Raw genomic sequence first — 19,134 nt, forward strand, 5'->3', positions numbered from 1 at the left:
GATCTGAAAGGGGTTTTGTGTTAATACCTCTGCCCTCCTTGATGTATAAAACTGCAAAATACCTCTACAATTAGCATAACTTAGTATGTCTGCAGGCAGGTAGAAACAATTGTAGATGTCTTGTACTCCTCCATTATTGTTTAATTTAGTGGCTCAGTCTATGTTGCTGTATATTGTTATTAAGTGGGTTGCTATTTGGATTGCCTTAAATCAGCCAAAGCAATAATACATTTTTTAATGGAGTAGGTGAGAAAGAAAGAAGAAGAACTGAATCTGGCAGCAGCTTTACATGTTGTGTGCCTGCTAGAAATATATTTAGTTATTTTGATTTTCATATACTACTGTGCTTCTTAAAGAAGACAATGCCATAGTCATCATTCATTTGGTGTAAGTAAAGATTTTATTTGAAGGGGGAATAAAGGAACACAGACATGGGGATAATAGAAAACAAAGCTTTAAAAAAGATTAAGGAAAGAGAAATGCTTGTATGAAAAGAGGAAACAGAAAGGGAAACAAAGTGCAGTTAATGGAACATGAAAATTGAGCCAGTTAACTTCAGGTTCAGTGTTTCCACCGATTTGAGGAGACACCCTTTATATTTAAAAGGTCTCTGTGAAACTTGCATGTTAAAATTACAGAAAAAAGTGCCAATTTATGGATGAATGAGTCTATGGTAGGAAAATGGGATGGCTTTCCTTAATTTCAAAATTTCCAAATAAAATATTAAGAATGATGAAATATCAACATTTTCTGAGATTCAGTATAGAATCACCTAATTGCATATCACATCTCTTTTTCATTGCTAGAATTAAGTTCAAAAGAAGTGGCACTGTATTTTTTTAATGTACATTTGAGAATAATTTATTAAAAGCAGAGACACTGTTCCATAAGGTCATGGACTTTAGACAGTCATTTAGACTTGATGAAATTGTGTTTTTAAGACTACGAACTCTTTGAAGTAATTATGATTGTCTGTTTCATTTGCTACCACTAAAATAAAAGCAAAATCATACAAAGAGAACCAGAAAGTAATTAGAGGAGAATGCCATGGTTAGGGACAGGTGACATGTCACTGAGCTGGTTAACAAGTAGTTGATAATTTCACATACAGTAGGAGTAGATTGACTTTCTGCTGCACCTCTTGTTCTTGGCCTGTTCCTTGTACATAATATGCTGGGAAAATGGAGATCCTTAAATCTGATGATACACTGGCATTTCTTTTGTGAGCAAACCCTTGAATGCATACTCATAACAATGAAAACTCCTTGAGCAATGCCAGGGGAAAAGTGGGGATAGTAAACATCTTGTAAACATAAATTCTTGTTCTTGCGCTCAGAGGTTACATTTAGTGTCACAGTGATTTCTAATGCAGTGGTTCAAACAGAACAAAACATACTGATTTGGCATCAACATCAAAATACCAGTTGCTTCAGCTTTCATCAGGCTGTTATGAGACACTTATCTGAAATTTCCAGCAATTATGTTAGGAAAGCTAAATGTTTGGAAAACAGGAAAACAGCTATTATGTTAGGAAAGCTTAGAACAGTTTGTCTCTGGTCTTAGTAAAGATGCTTGCTTCTCCAAGGAGGTTGTTGAACAAAAAAGGTATTAGAGCTCTTACAGAAAACATTACTGTAGTTTTTTTTAATGTAGCATTGTGGTCTTCTATTAGAAAGTTGAATGTGTCAATATCACCTTTACAGTATCTGTTCTCTTTGAGTGTTCCCAGTTTTTCCTGTTGTAAATGAAGTTTCTTCAAATTTACAGATTCCTTTGGGAATTTATTTTTAAGTGTAAAAATCTTTATCAAAATCTGTTTTATTTTTCTATTTGTGAAAAATGGAACAGGACAATGATTATAAACTGCTTATATTTTTATTGCTCACATGGTTTTGTGCATGTTTCGTAAGATTTTTACATAGTATATGGCCTGTTTGGATAGCTTTGAACCTAATATTTTTGGATTATCTTTTTTTTCTTTGTGACTGTTGTTAGAATAATTTGGAAATTTAGTCTTTATTAGGTCTGTGCTTATTGCTACTGTTTTATACCCCTGCTTCTGTGCTATCATGTGTTACAAATTTGGTAATTTCAAGCTTTATTCAGTGCTCTGTTCTCAGGGATATTTCACACACACACACACACACACACACACACACACACACACACACACACACACACACACACACACACACTCCTCCCCCTACCCTCAGCTATTCTTGGACAGTCTTTTAATAAAACCAGACAACCAAGAAAACTCCATAGAGAACAGCAAGATGTTAGCACTGTGCCAATATTAAAAAGAACAAAACCTAAGTAATTAAATCTGCTTGTCTTGTTATCAGTTCTGAGAAAAATAATGGGAAAACTGATAGAGGGTTGCATTAAGGATTAAAGGATGTAATTATAGCTAGAAGCAACCAATGTTGCTGCAATCTGATTTGGTCTTCTGAAGATACTAAGCTTGCCTTAAAAACTTGACCATCAGAGTGCCTTCCTTTTCAATTTCTGTCTTCCATGGTCACTAGTCCTTTTTTTTTTAAAATGGATTCTAGCTAAACGCAAACAAACAAATGAAAATCAACTAGGACTTTTTAATTGATATTGTCTCACAGGGTTTACTTTATAAAATGGAAATGTATCCCCTTCCCCAAACTACTTGCCATTCAAGGACATTTCCCACACCTTCCTCAGATTTTGGGAGTGACTTAGTCTCAGTGAGTCAGCGTCATTGTCCTTTAGCTCCTGAGAGGAACTCTTGCAGCATATGCATGCTGGTTTGAATATCTTGCTGATAATATAGGATATAGGAGTATTTTTCTGAGAGGAGAGAAGCATCCAGGATTAGTATGTTCACTAAATCCTAGAAGTTAGTTTCACATGCTTCTTAAAAAGTTCACACCACAATCCTTAATATGTTGTAGATTTGAAAAAGTTCAGGAATAATTGATAAATGTTTATCTATCAAAATTTCCAGTACTTTATTTTCTGCCTGAGTCCTAGATTAAAAAAAAAAAAAAGTAGTTTCAAGAATGATGTGGTGGGATGAGGAGAAGATAAAGCAATTGTAAGTTAAGCATAGCAGGAGCAGGTAGATCTCATATGCCAGAAAAGTGATTTAAAGCTTTTTACAGATGCAGTCTTGCAAGATTGGAGCCCAAAAGGCTTGGGTTTGACGGATGAGCAAATGAAGACTTTGAATTGGCCCATTTCACTATCACTTAGTTACAGATAGCTGAATGGCATTACATATGCAAACCTCTCAGTTGGCTCAAGTAGCATGAAGGAGTAGGATTATATTTGCATTGTTTAGAAGAAAACCTCTGAAAAAAATTCTTAAATGAATTAGTCATAGAATTCGTTTTTCCTTGCTTAATAGTCTTTGCCCTGTCATTGTCCCCTTGTATGTGGCTAAAATGTCTCAATCTGGGGCTGCTGTGAATGGCAGTGCCACTGTTTGGTCTGCAGTATGGTAAAGAAGTGAAATGTGCTTGGTCAGCAAACCCAAGTGTTAAGTCTCTGGATGATCAAATCTTGTTTTACATTTTCATCACCTACTCAGCCGCATTGTAGGGTCAGAGGAGCAATGAATATGTGCATTAAAAACTTACTTAGAAAACAGCCCAGTTATTCCCCCCACCCCAAATTTTTAAATGTTTTCATTTTTATACAGCTCATGAAAATGAGTAATACCTTGATTTAGTAGGAAATAGTTATTTAGATAAGGTTTAATTTAAGCTATATATGAATAGAAATGGAATATAACTCGGAAGAGAACTAGACTAGAATTTTCTATCATATTTGATTGCCTTTCAATTTATGGCATAGTAGGAAGGAGAGTAAATCTACAAAAATGTACTTTACTTCAAGAATCTTCTTAAGAGAATGCTCTTTTTTATCTGTCCTGTACTAAAATATTTTAACATGAGTGTGCATTATTTATCAGTTCTAAAGGCATTAAGGCTAAGTAGCAATCTAGATTAGCAATCTAGCTTTAAAATTTGTGTATACCATTGCCGAATTGGTTTTGATCCCAAAGGAAGATATTACCTATTTTATTACTTTTAATATTTTGTTTCTAATAAAACTTATGTTGTCTTGAGCACAATAGAGATATCACTTGAGAAATTCACCATTAGCAGCTTCACTTGTACTTTTCAGAAAACCTATAGATATGTTAAAAGACATGCTGTCTTTTCATGTAAGTGAGTTGAAACAAGGGTCCTGTGGCAGATGATTATGCAAAAATCACATCTCTTTAGAGAGCATTTAAATTTATGTAGAATTAGTGTAGTGATAGGGCAAGTGATAATGGTTTTAAACTGAAAGAGGGTAGATTCAAGTTAGATATTAGGAAGAAATTTTCACCATCAGGATGGTAAAACACTGGAACAAGTTTCCCAGAGAACAAGTAGATGCCCTGTCCCTGGAAATGTTCAAGGCCATCTTGGATGGGGCTTTGACCAGCCTGGTCTAGTGGAAGTTCTCCCTACACATGGCAGCTGTTCTATGATTCCATGATCTTTAATCCTCCTAGATGACTTTGTTCCATAAGAAATTGCTTTGACTGTACTTTGTCTGCTTTTATGGCACTTGGACGTGTTGTTATTGTATCATATATTGTGTCCACAACCTGTCACAGCATTAGGCAGTGTTGTGTATTTCATGTTACACCAGTGTCTAGGCAACCTAGTGCCAGCAACACAAAAATCAGCACAGTTTTTTTCTTCTCATTCTGTGGCAGCCATCAGAATTGTAACTGGGAAGTTTACTGTTGTAAGTCCCCTTTTAAGCTATTATCAACTATGTTTTCATTGTATTTGAGAGCACCCATACACAGGTAGTTGTAAAAACAGAATAATGTTTTTATTCTGACAAAATCTGTAGAGGTGGCCTCTGAGTTCCTGATTAACTTTGCAGCTATCCCATTTAGTAGGGAAGGGTATTGTGCACCTGTTATGTTCATTCTTCTTAGCTGTTTGGTTGTTTCAGGTATTCTCTATGTCGTTCCTTGTAAGTCTCACATTTGTCTAGATTTTCTTAGGTCTTCCTGTCTTTGGAAGACCTTAATTTCATGAAAATGTTTTGGTGTTCCATACAGCATTCACCACTTGGATCCCTTGAGCTTTCTTCAGAAGACAGTCATGATTTTTCCAGCAAGTGTAACTTTTTCCTCATTTTCTCCTCTACCAGTAACCTCTGTTAAACAGCTTTTGCTGATACAGAGGTCTCCCTTGTATTTGATCTAGAATTTTAAATCCTCCTCCTCCACCCCTCTCATCCTCAAGAACTGGTATCCAAGAGAAAGTGGTTGTGGATCCCACTTTTTGCTAGAGGAAGGTTCAGCTGGAGCTGGTAAGACCAATCATGGATGAAAGACCTGTATCTTCCTGAGACTTCTATTCAGGGATTGGCTCCTGAGTAACCTGGGTGGCTGGATCAAAGGTCTGTTTTAAGGACTCTGCAGAAGCTTTTTTATGCCTTCAGTTCTGTCATCATCTTCTCAGAAACTCTGGTTTCTAATCCTGGCCAACTTGCTCAGGTTGTTTCTCCCATACTTTAGCTCCAGCAGACCACTTTGCCATCTCAAGTGCGTCAGTATCGTGGCAGTGTAACACTTGGTGTTGAATTGGAGATTCTGCTCCTTATCAAAGAGGCAGGGTTATATTGAAGGAAAGCTCTACACTGATGACAGCTGAACCCATCCCGTGTTCCATTCAGGCAGTAGGATTTTGTTTAATGATTGATGAATAGAACACTGCAATCTTTTGGAAGTTTCATAATATCTGGAAAGAGGTGTTTAGGCATTTTCATTCTAGTCTTTAAAATCCTCAGAAGTTAGGAAATGGTGAATATTTTTCCCAGGAACACCATTTTGCTTCATTCAGCTCTGCTGAGATATTCAGTCCTGCTTACAGACTGCACCGTACTGAATATCCACAAAATGCAAGGATAACAGGGATGGTGTGTAACCTTTCTAGGTGACCCATGTTTCATGTCTGTCTTCTCCTGATGTCTTCCAGGAGAGGTAATGAATTGCTGAACTCAGAGTGCAAGTATTCCCCTTCTTCCCTACTACAGGTGCCTCAGGAATTCCCATGTGTTCTCAGTGTGATGGTAGTTATTGCTGCCTTGGCGTTGAGCCTCACCATGTGGGTTGTTTTGGCCAGGAACCCTATTTTCCTGAAGTACAGAAACGAGGAAAAGATGATTGGTTGATTGGTTGTTTCTTTAAAGCCATCTCAGTATAAAACTTGAACAGAAGCTCTTGAAACACGAGGCATTTCTGGAGCCTGATGGCTGACTCCTGAGTGTCAGAGACCTCAGACAAGGAGAGGAAACATGAGAACGTTTGCAGAAGAAATAGCCCATAAATCTTTTGCAGAAGAACCTGTAAGACATTGTAAATACAGAGGTCCCTGCTTGCATCTTTTATAAGATCAGCATTTTGTGCCTGTATTATCTGTTAAAAGTACACATTTGTGGTCTTCCACCAGCTTCTAGGAAATATTGAATTGGAAAACCTGAAAGACAATGCCACCTAAAGCTCATTGTCCAAGAGCAAAACAAAAAAAAAAACCAAAACATTTGCACTGGGGGAGGAAGTATCAGTGATAGCTATGCAAGCAGTTTCCTTTTTATGGAAAAATATGTGTAGTATTCTAATCTGACTAGGTGCTGAGTTAATGGTATATTTACTCCTCCACTGTGAAACTTGGAAAGGAATTTTAAGCCAGATAAATTAAAGTGACTCTTAATTGTATCTACTTTTAGGTGGTGTTTTATGCTTGAAATTAGAATGAGGTTGTAGTGTCTATAGAATTTGGTTTGTTTCCATTCTTTATAAGCAAGCTGGTGTTTGAACTCTTTCGGCTTATAATAAACTGGTAGATACGTCTTTGTTTCAATTTTTGTTTTCACTTTTTGGTACAATTAGTGTGTACCTTGATCACACTGAATATTGTTTTTTCTCTTTCTCCTGAGACTTCCCACTGTGTTTTCTGTCATTTATTCTACTTAATCGGCCATTAGCTTGTTTGGAAATTGACTAAGTGATTTAGTTGAGAATAATTTCTGACTTGAACAGGCAAATTTCTGTTTGTATCACAGAGATGTTTCACTGTTGTCTTCAGACTCACAAGTGCACAGATGTCTAAAGAGACCCACGTACATAATAATGCAATAGAATTATAATTTAGATGCTTGCATTTTAAAAGCAAAGTAGATATGAGAATTCCCCAGCAGTTTCCAATTGTACTTGGAGCAGACAATAATATCAACATTACAGAGGTTGTATGAAGAGTGTGAAGTTGTGTTTCCTCTAGAAAATAGTGGGAAGTGTCATGTCAGAATTCAGCAGCCACAAATTCTGCTTCTTTCTTCCTTCTCAAATTATTGAATAGTTAAGAAGTGGAACTGAAGGTTGTGAACCATTTTAAAATGAAAAGTGGTTTCTCACTGCTGTTCTTTGAAATATCATTGGTGAATTTCAGTTTGGTTTCTACAGAAGCATCGCAGTTCTTGCATGCATGGTTTCTACTACACCAAAAGGGTCTTACTAATTGAGTAGAGTTGTTTGATCTCAAAACCACTTAGATTTTAGAGCAAATTTTGGTCTTCATTTTTATTCAAGATCAGGTTGAATGAGACTCTGAGCAACGTGATGTAGTTGAAGATGTCCCTGATCATTGCCGGGGTGGGACTGGCCTAGACAACCTTTAATGGTTCCTTTCCAACACAAACCTTTTTTTTTTTACCTTCCTTAAACTTGTACAGAATTGCCTTGAGGGATTTGAGAAAGGTATTTAATAGCATGAATGGCATGGAAAAACTAAACATTAAATCATTATTAGGGTTTGGGGTTTTTTTCTTGCAAAGAGGAGAAAGTGGTCATGAAATTAAATAGTCAAATAAATTAAACAGTAATGAATTTTTGTGAGGTTTCTGGGGTTTTTTCCTTTTTTTGTTCGTTTTCAGGTGTTTTTCTGTTTGCTTATGGCAAAACCATCTCTGATGGCTTAGTTGTAGAGAGTTATGTCAATCAGGAGTAAGAAAGTTTGGAGTTACAGGAATATGTAAGTTTATTAATTACTTATAAAACTATCATCTATAATTGATTTTTGACCAGAAGTCCTCAGGAATCGTGTTTTATTCGTAAGAGGATCAGATATTTGTAATTCCTCATTAAACAGTAGTTGAATAAGAAAAAAATTAGTTTTTCATAATATCAGAAAACTGAAATTTGTATACATCTTAACTAGTACCTTATTTTTTGATTTGTAATGTTATATTATGAAGGATGAAGCTGATAAACCTAAAAAAAGAGTAGCTGAGGTACTCAGTGGTAAAAACCACAGAGACCATCAACAGAAAAAAGCACCTGCTTGGAAAAATGTGAGAAAAACACAGGGTTGAACTAGTTTATGTTGTGTTTTATTTCCTGTACTGATGAATTCAATACATGTATTTGTGTACTTGAAAAAAATCAGCACACTTGAAATGTCAGTGTTTGGTCACTGGTTGTATGCTTGCTGCATCTCAGGCATCAGTCTTTTGCATCTATCCTCTTCTTCTGTCTGGTCCTCAGGAACACAGAGGAGTTGATTTATATTAGTCAAAGGATGAAAGGAAGCTTTTTAGTCAGATAAACTCTTTAGCTCCTAATCAGCTTTGGAATCTACTTGATGTGAATGCCGATTTTTATGACAACCTCCCTTGCTTAGCATCTGTTTGCCATTTCCTAATGCTAATAATATGCAAAAGATGCACAAAAAATGTTCCCTTTCATGGTATCTTTAATTAAAAGCTAGATAGTTGATTTTTGTAATATTTAAAAGCCCCCTGCATATAGAGCTTACTATAGTCATGGAAAAATTCACTGTTATGTTGGGTATCTCTTACAATATCTGGATTTTAAAAAGGAATTCTTACTTGGGAGCACACTAACTTTGATTTCTCAATAAGTGAACCCCCTGAAAATTTAAAATAGGAAGAACTTCCATATGAGTCTGTTTACATAGCAGTGATGTAAAACTTCTGAGCATTAGCAAACAGTCTCATAGTAAGTGTTATATGCAGCTTCCACAGTTTTTCTGTCATCTCTTTAGAGGTTTATTATTGATCTTTGAAATAAAATACTGAAAGATTTCCATGAAAAAAATAATATTTTCATTACTGATTTTCTGAATACTATCTTTAAAACCAAAACAGCATGACACAGTGATACTGAATTTGTGAGCAAAAACTCTCCAGTCTGTCTGACTTAGGAAAATTCTAGTTGAAATTCATGTATGGTGGTGTCCCAGGCTTTGGCTTTGCCTGCAGTGGAGGCAGTGGCTTTGTCCTGTCTGCTTAACTCACCTTGTGGATTGAAGTGTGAATAACATGGAAATAATTCTTCAATCATTTCATGAGATTGCTATGTCAATATTTAATTTTGCTGTATCATCATCACTTACATGGCTTGATGGTACTTGGGGTCTTGCAGTTAAACTTTCCTTTGCCACTGTCAAGCTTTGATAATGCTCTTCTGAAAATTCCTGATTGCATGGCATCCTTAAGTGCTTATATTATTAACACATCTGTGCAAGTTTTATCTACTAATATAAGTGTTAATAATGTTAATGCAAATTGTACTAGATTGCTGCAAGGGGGAAAAAAAAGGACTGTGATAAAATCTCCACAGGAATGTGATGTATGTTTCAGGAATGCTTTTCTCTAGTCTCAATGCTTTAGACTTTAATTTTGTTTTGATCCTCAGAATAAATATCCCTCTTGTCAATACCCCCCTGCTTCAACCCTCCCATTCACTGATACTAAATCTTTTTTTCCAGGGTGCCTATTCTTATTTGCATAGCCATTATGCCTTGTGCCTGAAGAACTCGTTTGATCCTACCATCAAAACAGCTTTTCTGAGGCTAAGCAAGCCCTTCTCTCTTTAAATCTGTTTAATAACAGAAGTAAATGAACCAAGATAATTGGATTTCAAGTAAAAGTTGTCATTTACAAGTATTCAATTTGAATTTTTTTTTTATCTTCTACCTTTTCCTTTTTATACTTTTGGGGACATAAAGAAAAAAGCTAAGCAATTATATTTTAAAAAATACCAAACAACAAAAATCAAACCAAAACAACCCCACCACCAACACACCTCAAACATAAACTAAACTAAGCTTACTTATCTTCTGAAGAACTTTAAAAGCTGATTTTAAAGATCAGGCCATTTATATTACCAAAGGAGTCACCTTCCTCAATCTATAAATCATTGGTTGATGGTGCATAATTTCATTTCTGCTGCTTTATATGCTGAAGTTTGCCTTGCTCAGTTTTTGAAATTTATAGGATTACTGTTGTTGGGTGGGTTTTTCTTGGGGTGGTGATTTTTTGGTGTTGGGTTGGGGTTTTTGGGGTTTTTTTGTTTGTTTTTTTTTAGCCTGAAGAACTGGAGATAATTCTATTTATCAGTCAGATTGATTTTATATTTGCAAAATTTTAGTGCAGCAATCCTCTTCCTCGGGATTCCTGGTTCCTTCCAGGCCATGCCACCACCCTTTCAGGTGCCATAAAGGATCTTAAATTGCTGTTGGATTCTTCTGATGTCTTTCTGGGCCCTCTTGTAAAGTCATGTTGTACCCTGGTACAGGACTGCTCTTCCTTGTTAAAAGGACATGTTCTTGGCTTGACTTGAGTGCTGTTATGGTAATAACATGCCAAGAGGCTTGTTTCCTTGCAACCTTTGCTAATAAGGTGTGTCTGGCAGATACTGGGTGCCAGCTTCCTGGTACCTCAAGTACTGCCCTCCCTTTAATGCTAGGACTCTTGGATGGCACAATGCCATCTGAAGTTGCAGTGGTGTCGCTGCAGGCCATGTGCAGGGAGAAGGTGCCCCGCAGCGCAGGCTTCTCTCGGGGCAGGTTTCCTTGTGGCAGCTTCTGCTGGGACTGCTTTCCTTGGGCTAGCTGCAGTTATGGGGGCAGCAGCTCAGGACCAGCCTGGTGCCTTAGTGAGCAGTCTGAGCAGCTGAATTTTAGAGAAGTTAGCCTGAGAGGGACCATGGCCACTGTCAACAGAGTTAACTCAAACTGAACTTCCTCAAACCTAATGTTCCATTACCAAGGGTAAGATATACACAGGTGGATAGCTGCCTGTGGCAGAGCACAGACCTGGGCTGCTCCATCCATCCCTCTGCTCCAAAAGGCACTTCAGAAAAATCTAGTTCTATAAAGCTTGTCTTGTTCTCTTGCTGAGAATGGGATCACTTATTCCAGATTTCCAGATGTTGTTTTGGCAGCATGACAGCCATGTTCAGCTACCAGAGTTCCTTGGGTTTCTTTCTGACAGACTTCTGTCTCCAAAACAATGTTTTCCATGCTAATAGCCTGGACAATGGTCAAAGGTTTTCCTAGCAGAGCTGGCTGAAAAGAATGAAGAGTATTTAAAAGTCCATCTGAGATCATTTTCTACTTTGACATTCTCTTATGCACGGATTATGTTTTAACCAAATGGGAGGTCAATTTATAAAATTTTGGATGTTGAGGTTTTGTTTGCTTGCACTGTGCGTATGTGAAACTTTCATTACTCTAAATCGGAGGGAGTAATTTCTGGAGAAAAAAATGTTGGCTCCCACCAATCTTTTAAATATCTCTTTCATCCCTTTTTATGGAAGATTGTCCTATCTTAAGTTATTTAAAGTGGTGATTCATAGTTTGTTGTGGTTTAGTTTTGTATTTTGGTTTTTGTTTGTTTGGTTTTTTTAAGCTGTTGACTGGGAAAAAATGAGAGCAGGAAAGTACAAGTTATTAATCTAATAATTTAGTATTGCAGTTCTATAAGTTACAAGGAATATGAGACAAAAACAAAGAAGATAGTTCTGAGAAAGCTTGTTGTGAAGGCAGTAGAACTAAGAGTGGTAATTTCAGCTCATGAAACTTGGAAAATCAAGATTCCATAGAATGTGTTCTATTTTCTCTGAATTTTCAGGAAGTTTGATTTACCTATTTTCCCAGAGGAAAATGAGAATCATTATCAGGATTTTTAATACAGGGCGATTGAACTGAAACTTCAGTTTTTATTTAGGCTTTTAATACCACTGACAGATTGTGTCTGCACTTTTTTTTCTGTCATATACATTTTAAACTTTTTCATTAGTAACATCTAGTAGGTATTTCTGGGTTTCATTCTTCTCAGAAAGCAAAAACATCTTTCAAAACAGTCTGCTTTATGGAATGTCCTGGTTTTGCATGGGAGGTCCCCATGACCCATGCAAAACCAGGACACTGGGTTAAGGTACAAATTCCATGAACCTGACAGTGCTAATTTTTCTTTTTCATTGAATACTAGAGGTCATATTTTTTCTTCCCCCCCCCACCATCTGCCTGTACTATTGGAACAGCAGAAGTGAGAGATATTAGTAATTCTCTAAAATTATTTACAGTCATCTTAAAGGGAAACTGCTGACCCAAATCCTTTGTATTTTTTTATCACGTGTAGTAGAAGCCAGAATGCCTTTTCTTCCTTCTACATCTCTGATGGCAAACAACACATGGTACAGAAATAATTAGGTTCCCTCTGTCTGTGTATTTACAAATAAGTTGAGAAGAAAATGTCACAAGCAAAGATGTGGTAAATAAAACTTTGATTTTTGTACTCTTACTTTTTTGTTTAGTCCGTTGTCCTTTACTCTTATGGGAAGCATAGTATTATTAAAACACAAACAAACAAAAAACCAATCAAACAAAAAAAAACCCCAACCAAACCAAAAGAAGAAACAACAAAACACCAAACCTTGAAATGCCTGCTTTAAAACTGTTGCTATACTGTAGCATCTATGTGCACATAAAGTTATCTTGATGTATTTAGCATTATTTGTGAAACTGACTTTATCTCTTTATAGTAACGTGCTTCTGTAATGCAGTATTTTAAGAATCCTTTTCAAATAGTTTAATAAAGGTTCTGTGAGATTCCTTTACTTAACTTGTATTTCTTGCAAATTTCGAGTAGTACCTTACACTGGAGAACATAACAATTTTATCTAACACTGATGAGGTTAAAGGGAGAGATATTAAAAACCTCTCTGTTGAGGGGTGGTTCTCCCTTATTCATTGGATGCTGATCTGAGATGAAATGGCTGTTGGGCAGTTAAGGAGACATGCATGACACAGAAGAACCAAACTTCTTGCTTTTTGAGCATAAAGAATGAGAAATGCAGTAAGGGCTGGTGCTGCTTCTTGTTGTTTAATGTGGGGATTATCTTGGGATACTTAAAATATTTGAAATGTTTATTAACAAGTAGAGTTTTTATTTCTTTAACTCATAATTACAGGATCTTATATTTCTTAAGCAGGAATCTTAAGCAGAATTATATAAGCAGGAATCATTGCTGCTTATCCCTAAAATGTGGTCATTGTTCAGGGCAAGAACTCTGTTAAATGTAAACTTATCAAAAGTCTTAAGTGTTTGACTTTTAAACTGTTATGTTAATCATAAAGCGAAGAATCTGGAAGCAAACATGACTATTGTTTCTCTACATTTTATATCTCCCAGTTCCTTAGGCTGTTTTCTTAAATGAGCAAATAAATACTACTTATATGGAGAAAGCAGTCCTTTTAGAATGATCCAAAACTGACCACAGTGTTTAATATACCTAACTTCCCACATTATTTGGCATCACATGTAATTGGTTTCACCTTCTGCAAACTGCACCACCATCAACACCAAAAGAGAACTTCCAATTATTTTCATTCAGCTTAGATTTAATGATTCCAGTCTTCCTTTCTCTTTAATTTTTCCCAAGATTACACTGGATATAATATGGTTTCCTAATGAGAGAACACCCTTCTGATGAAGGGCGCAATTTCTGTTATTAGTGTTTCATCAATTTTAATTATTCAAGACAGAATTGAAGGAGAAGTCTTATTTTGCAAATCTGGAGAACACAGTTATTACAGTTTTCAAATTTTTACACAGAGCAGAAGAGCACCATTGGTGTTGCACACTGCCAGCTTTTTGTTTCCTTGACAGCCAGTAGAGTTTGGATGGTTAAAAAGAACCCTTCAGGTTGATAAAATGTCTTGGTTGTTGAGTTAATAAAAGATGATTCTAAGACATGAACATGCCAAAGCTCTACCTTGTGCTCTGACATTTTCTCTTGCTTATTCCTTCACCTTGTACGTGGCTTGCTTTATTTACGGGTTTTCCTTGCTGTTCTTTGGTTTCAGATGCGAGTGTCTCACTGGTCTCTGTGGTTTCCCCATGTGCGAGGCAGGCTCCGTGCCCCAAATCGTCTCGCGTGGAGATGGGACTCCTGGCAAGTGCTGTGATGTCTTTGAATGTGTCAATGGTATGTGAAACTTTCTCTAGCACCTCCTCAGGAGGGGGTTTTGTCTCTCTGTGGGATGCTGGGAGTTTGCTTATTTCTTCTTATGTTGTCAAGATCTAAGAGAGTTAATATTCTTGAATTCCATTCAGTAAGAAGGAAGTGGAGGTTTAGGTGAAGATACTGATGTGGGAAACTGTCATTTTGAACAGTTTCACACTGTTTTAGTTTCTGAAGCACTTTTCTCTGTGACTCAGGGAATTATAGTTTTAGCAAGACTCCCTCAATACATGTCTTTCATATAGTCTTCTGCCAGTAGCAAACACTAGAGGCCTTCTAGAAGTGAAATTTTTGTTAACCATCACAGCTGCTTGTGGCAGCACTCTAAGTGAAGGCATGCTGTTTGGACTATGGGGTTTGCTTTAAGAATCAAATGCAAAGTAATTTTTAACACACTTGTACAATTTTTAGAAATTGTAAGACAGTGTAGGAATATTTTTATCATTCTTTGCTTCCCAATCTAAATGTTAAGAAAATACTTGAAAACCTTAAATTTTTCATGTGAGTGACTCTTATCTGAGGACTGTTCTGTATATAGGGCTGTATATATATATATGTGGTGTATATAGTGAATTGTGAAATTATATTTGACTGTTGGTAAGGGGGAGAATACTCTTGGAAGGATTGCATAATAATTTCTGACCATTAAAGATTACAAGCTGTTGCAGTATTTATTAATTGTCATCCAGCAATATTTGATCTTTAGTGCTATGTGTATCGAATGTTTGAAACAGCCTTTATTTTACAATTGTCACTGCAAATGGACAGAGAGAAAGATTTCTACAGGAGAAGATCTGTGTTATTTACACATAGCAATATTTTAAATATACAACTGCTGATTCAAAAATAATAGTACGTATAATGGGATATTATATATAAAAATTGAGTTTTCCCATATGAATAAAAGGATTTCTATCATGAAGAGTCACAGATTCTTTAGCTTTTAGAGTAATTCTTTCACTATTTGGGTAAGATTATATAAATGCAACTTATCTACTTTTTGTTTATGTACACTAAAGTAACACTCATCTTTCTTTGTTTCATATTTGTTTCATTCTGCTAAAGTATCATTTCTGAATCTGATTTACCTCTGTGAGACGCCTGAATTCAGTGTTTAATTCAAGATTTACTTTAGTAGTTTGAGCAAGAAATAGAGCCAGTTGCTGATAGGATGTCTCAAAGGTACAGACCACCATGCTAATTGCTTTTCTTCAGCCTGCATGTTATTTTTGAATACTGCTGACTAAACTGTTGCAATATATGTAGTGTAGCAGGTATGAGATGGAGCTGTTTAAGTTTCCCACTTTTTTGTGACATCTTCATGTCCTATTTCCAAGTAGAAGTTAGATTAATTTTTCATTGGTAGCAGTGAATTTGGACTGTCTTTAGCACTGTTGCCCTGGGCATCACTGCCTTATTGTGCACTGTAGCTCACTCCAAAGATCCAAGCTGCTTTTGGATCAAGATTCCTTTTTACCTCTCAGGCTTTCTATACTTTAATAGCCTATGAATACAGAGTAAATTGGAAGAAGAAATAGGAGTTTTTGAAGGGAAGGTGGTGCTACAGAGGGAAGCAGAAAGGGCGGCTTGAAGAAAAATTAAGGTTTTTAGGTTTGCCTTATATCTGTCCTTAAAAACAATTTTTAATATATTCCAGGCCAGTATCAAAATTATCTTCAATAAAGTTCCTCTTTAAAAAAAAGAAAATAATCCTGAGGAAACTGGTCAGAAAAGTGAAATACTTTTTGTAGAAAATCACATTTGTCGTTATGTTACTTAGTGCTACAATGAAATTTTATAAACTAATGCTGTATGACATGATTTTAAAGTGCTCCAAGCAAACTTCCAGGTGCAGTTATTAATGATGCTCCATTTTGGAAAGAAGAAATAGTTATAAACCTGAAGATGATCAATTTTTTTATTAACAATCCATGAGCAATTGTGAAACTACTCATGAGTGTGTGACATTTGTATTTTGTGGCGTATCATTGGTAGAGAAGACAGAATAGTCATAGAACATGATTTGTATTGCTTTATAATTCAGGTGTTTTTCAAATGCATTTTAGCATTTTTTTTTCGGGGACAACTACTGCAAATAAGCCCTCTACAACCTCTAAATTCCTAGAAAACTAATTCTGACAAGAACTTCTAATTCATGTTTAATGCAATGACAAGCTGGTACATGTGTGTGTATGTGTGCAATAAATCCCAACCATTACTTTTGTCAATTTAAGATGAAGGGGAGGGGGGAAGGTTCTGAGTGAAACCGATAGTTGAATTCAATATTCAGTTCTGGTTTTTTGCAGTATTTTGAAATACTAACAAGTGCAGAGGAGATACAATTGATATCAGTAACAGATGGAGAAAATATCTTACAGTTATAGGCTTAGATCAATTTCTTTGCTTCATTTAAAAAAATGCCTTCAAAGCAAGAAGATTCAAATATGTAAGATCTGGGACAAGCTGTTCTCAGTAGTGAGGGTGGCTAACTGTTGGCACAAACTCCTGGGAGGATGCTGAATTCCATATCTTCATCCTTTCCAATTAGGATTAGATGCCTTTTTAAAGCATGTGTTTTAATCAAATGCAATTTAATGAGTCCATAGATGGTAAGTGGGGAAGTTGTATAATCAGCATTACCAACAAGTTTTGTTAGTTACTTCTGTGTTTGAAAACCTCTGAAAACAAGCAAGAGGATGGAATAAAAAAGAAATGTGCATACTCACATAAGTATAGTTTTCCTGCTATTGTAACATCTATTGAATTAAATAATGAAATAATTTAAATAATTAAATAATTCCTTTGGCAGTGGGTGGGGCGGGGGGGAGCATTCAGGAAGAGTACTGATCATCATTACCTTAAAATAAGGATATCCATTACAAATTACTGTATGTAGACTGCAAAAAATCCAATTTTTATATTTAGGTAACCCTAATTATGGTCAGAGTGTTAAAGCAGGCCATACTTCTGTGATGTTTTTTGCAATTTTGTGCTAATGTGATAGATGCAGAATTACATTTTCACAGTATGTGTAGGCTGGCTTTACTGTGTGGGAAGGAGATTTGCTGTAGTTGTAGAATAACAGTGGCCAGTGTTGAGGAGATAGTTAATAATGGCTGCAAAATACATGTCATGGAGAGACTCTATGGTATGTTCTCTTTCTTGTTTGTCAACAGTTTGGGGACAGATCAGTTATTCTTTTGCAGGTGTTTTTCCTGGATTTAATGTAAAACTGATATAGAAGCTCTACGATACATAAATGGATTTTGTGTGGTTATCTTTGTTCCTGATACACAGTCTCAAACTAGCTTTTTGTTGGTCTAAGAAAAGCATGTTAATCTGTGGCAAAATAAGCTTCTGCAGTAATTACTTCTTTTGCAGATTGTAATGGTGGTGTTATTTGATCATAAATACAGAATTAAGTCAATACACTAGTCTTTATTTTCCTGCTTCAGATTCGTACTGGGTGTGTCCGTATGTTTTACATCATATGCAAACTGCTGCTTCTCATAGTTTATTCTATGATTATATAGACATTATAAATCACCAAAATAACATTTATTTCTGCTTGGAAAAGGATCCTTTCATTTAATTGGAGCTTTTTGTTAAGTAGCTATTGTCTGTAACTGTCCAATCTTTGCATTGATCAAACTTTTTTGGAGATATTTTTATACAAAAAAAAATTTAGAAAGTCCTGACAACAACTTTCTTATGGGTGCGAAGAAAAAAAACTACATTGCAGATAGATTACAATAGTTCTGTGTGATATTTTAAACATCATGAATGTATGCAAATATCAGAGTATTTCACATAAAACTGTTACACAGCTAGAGACATAAAGTTGTGCTTTTTAAAGCACTGCTATATTTAAAAGTTTTCACTATTACGGTTAATGCTTACTGTCATTAGAATGTGATTCTTGTTCCAGAGGTCAGTCAATTGAAAAGGTCAATTTTAAGGCATGCATTGATTCCTTTATTTTGAAGGGAAGCATCTTTGTAAGGAAAATCATTCTGAGCTGTTAAATGGTGGTAGGAAGGAATCCAAAGTTCTCTTTTGACATGATCAAGTTCCTTTGTCGTGATTTATCTAGGGTGAGTATTTGAGCCATCCCTGAGCATACCCTGCCTGGTCCTTGGATGTCAAAATGACAGCTCAGACAACAATGATGGCTGCAACATGTTATTTCTTTTTGCTCCTTTTTCCTTGTCAGGAGAAAGGTCTTTAATGTTTCATTTTTAACTTCAACTTTGCAACTCTATGGAATTGTTGGCAGTAATGTAAAATGCAATAGTGATATGATTTTGTCAATCATCAGTGCTTAGATGGCTTCCTGGCTGTTTCTCCTAATCTTACATTCTTGATGACCATCAAGAATGTAAGATTAGGAGAAGCCCTAGTTCATGCATGTAACACAATTCTAGCCTGAAGGAGACAGAAGTATGAATTTCTAAATTTAAATCTCTGCCTGCCATAAAATAGTATCGCTAGAGGTATAGCTGAATGCCAACTGAATACATCACTGCTTATTGCATATGGGAATCAGAGATTTGCACAGTGCTGTTCAGTAGTAAAGTTTTTAGGGAAGAGAAGACTACATCCATAGTCAAATGTACTCATTTCAGAGAAGTGTGAAGTCGATATAAAGGAAATAAGGCAACATGGGAAATCGATAGCAGATAATTTCATCTTACTGTATGAAACTGAACAAAGAGGTTTTGTTTGTTGTGTGGTTCTACTGCCCTGTTTCAGGGAAAGTG

General features: G+C 35.9%; 1 protein-coding gene across 1 annotated transcript in view; it reads left to right on the forward strand.

Moving 5' to 3' along the window:
• Positions 1-19,134, forward strand: part of CRIM1 (cysteine rich transmembrane BMP regulator 1) — a 174,475-nt gene that overhangs the window by 90,743 nt on the left and 64,598 nt on the right. Inside the window, exon 5 of the mRNA XM_030945169.1 lies at positions 14,217-14,338. Coding sequence (XP_030801029.1) covers positions 14,217-14,338 — 122 coding nt within the window. The remainder of the gene's footprint in view (positions 1-14,216; positions 14,339-19,134) is intronic.

This window comes from Camarhynchus parvulus, chromosome 3 (assembly GCF_901933205.1).
Source record: "Camarhynchus parvulus chromosome 3, STF_HiC, whole genome shotgun sequence".
Taxonomy (NCBI): Eukaryota; Metazoa; Chordata; class Aves; order Passeriformes; family Thraupidae; genus Camarhynchus; species Camarhynchus parvulus.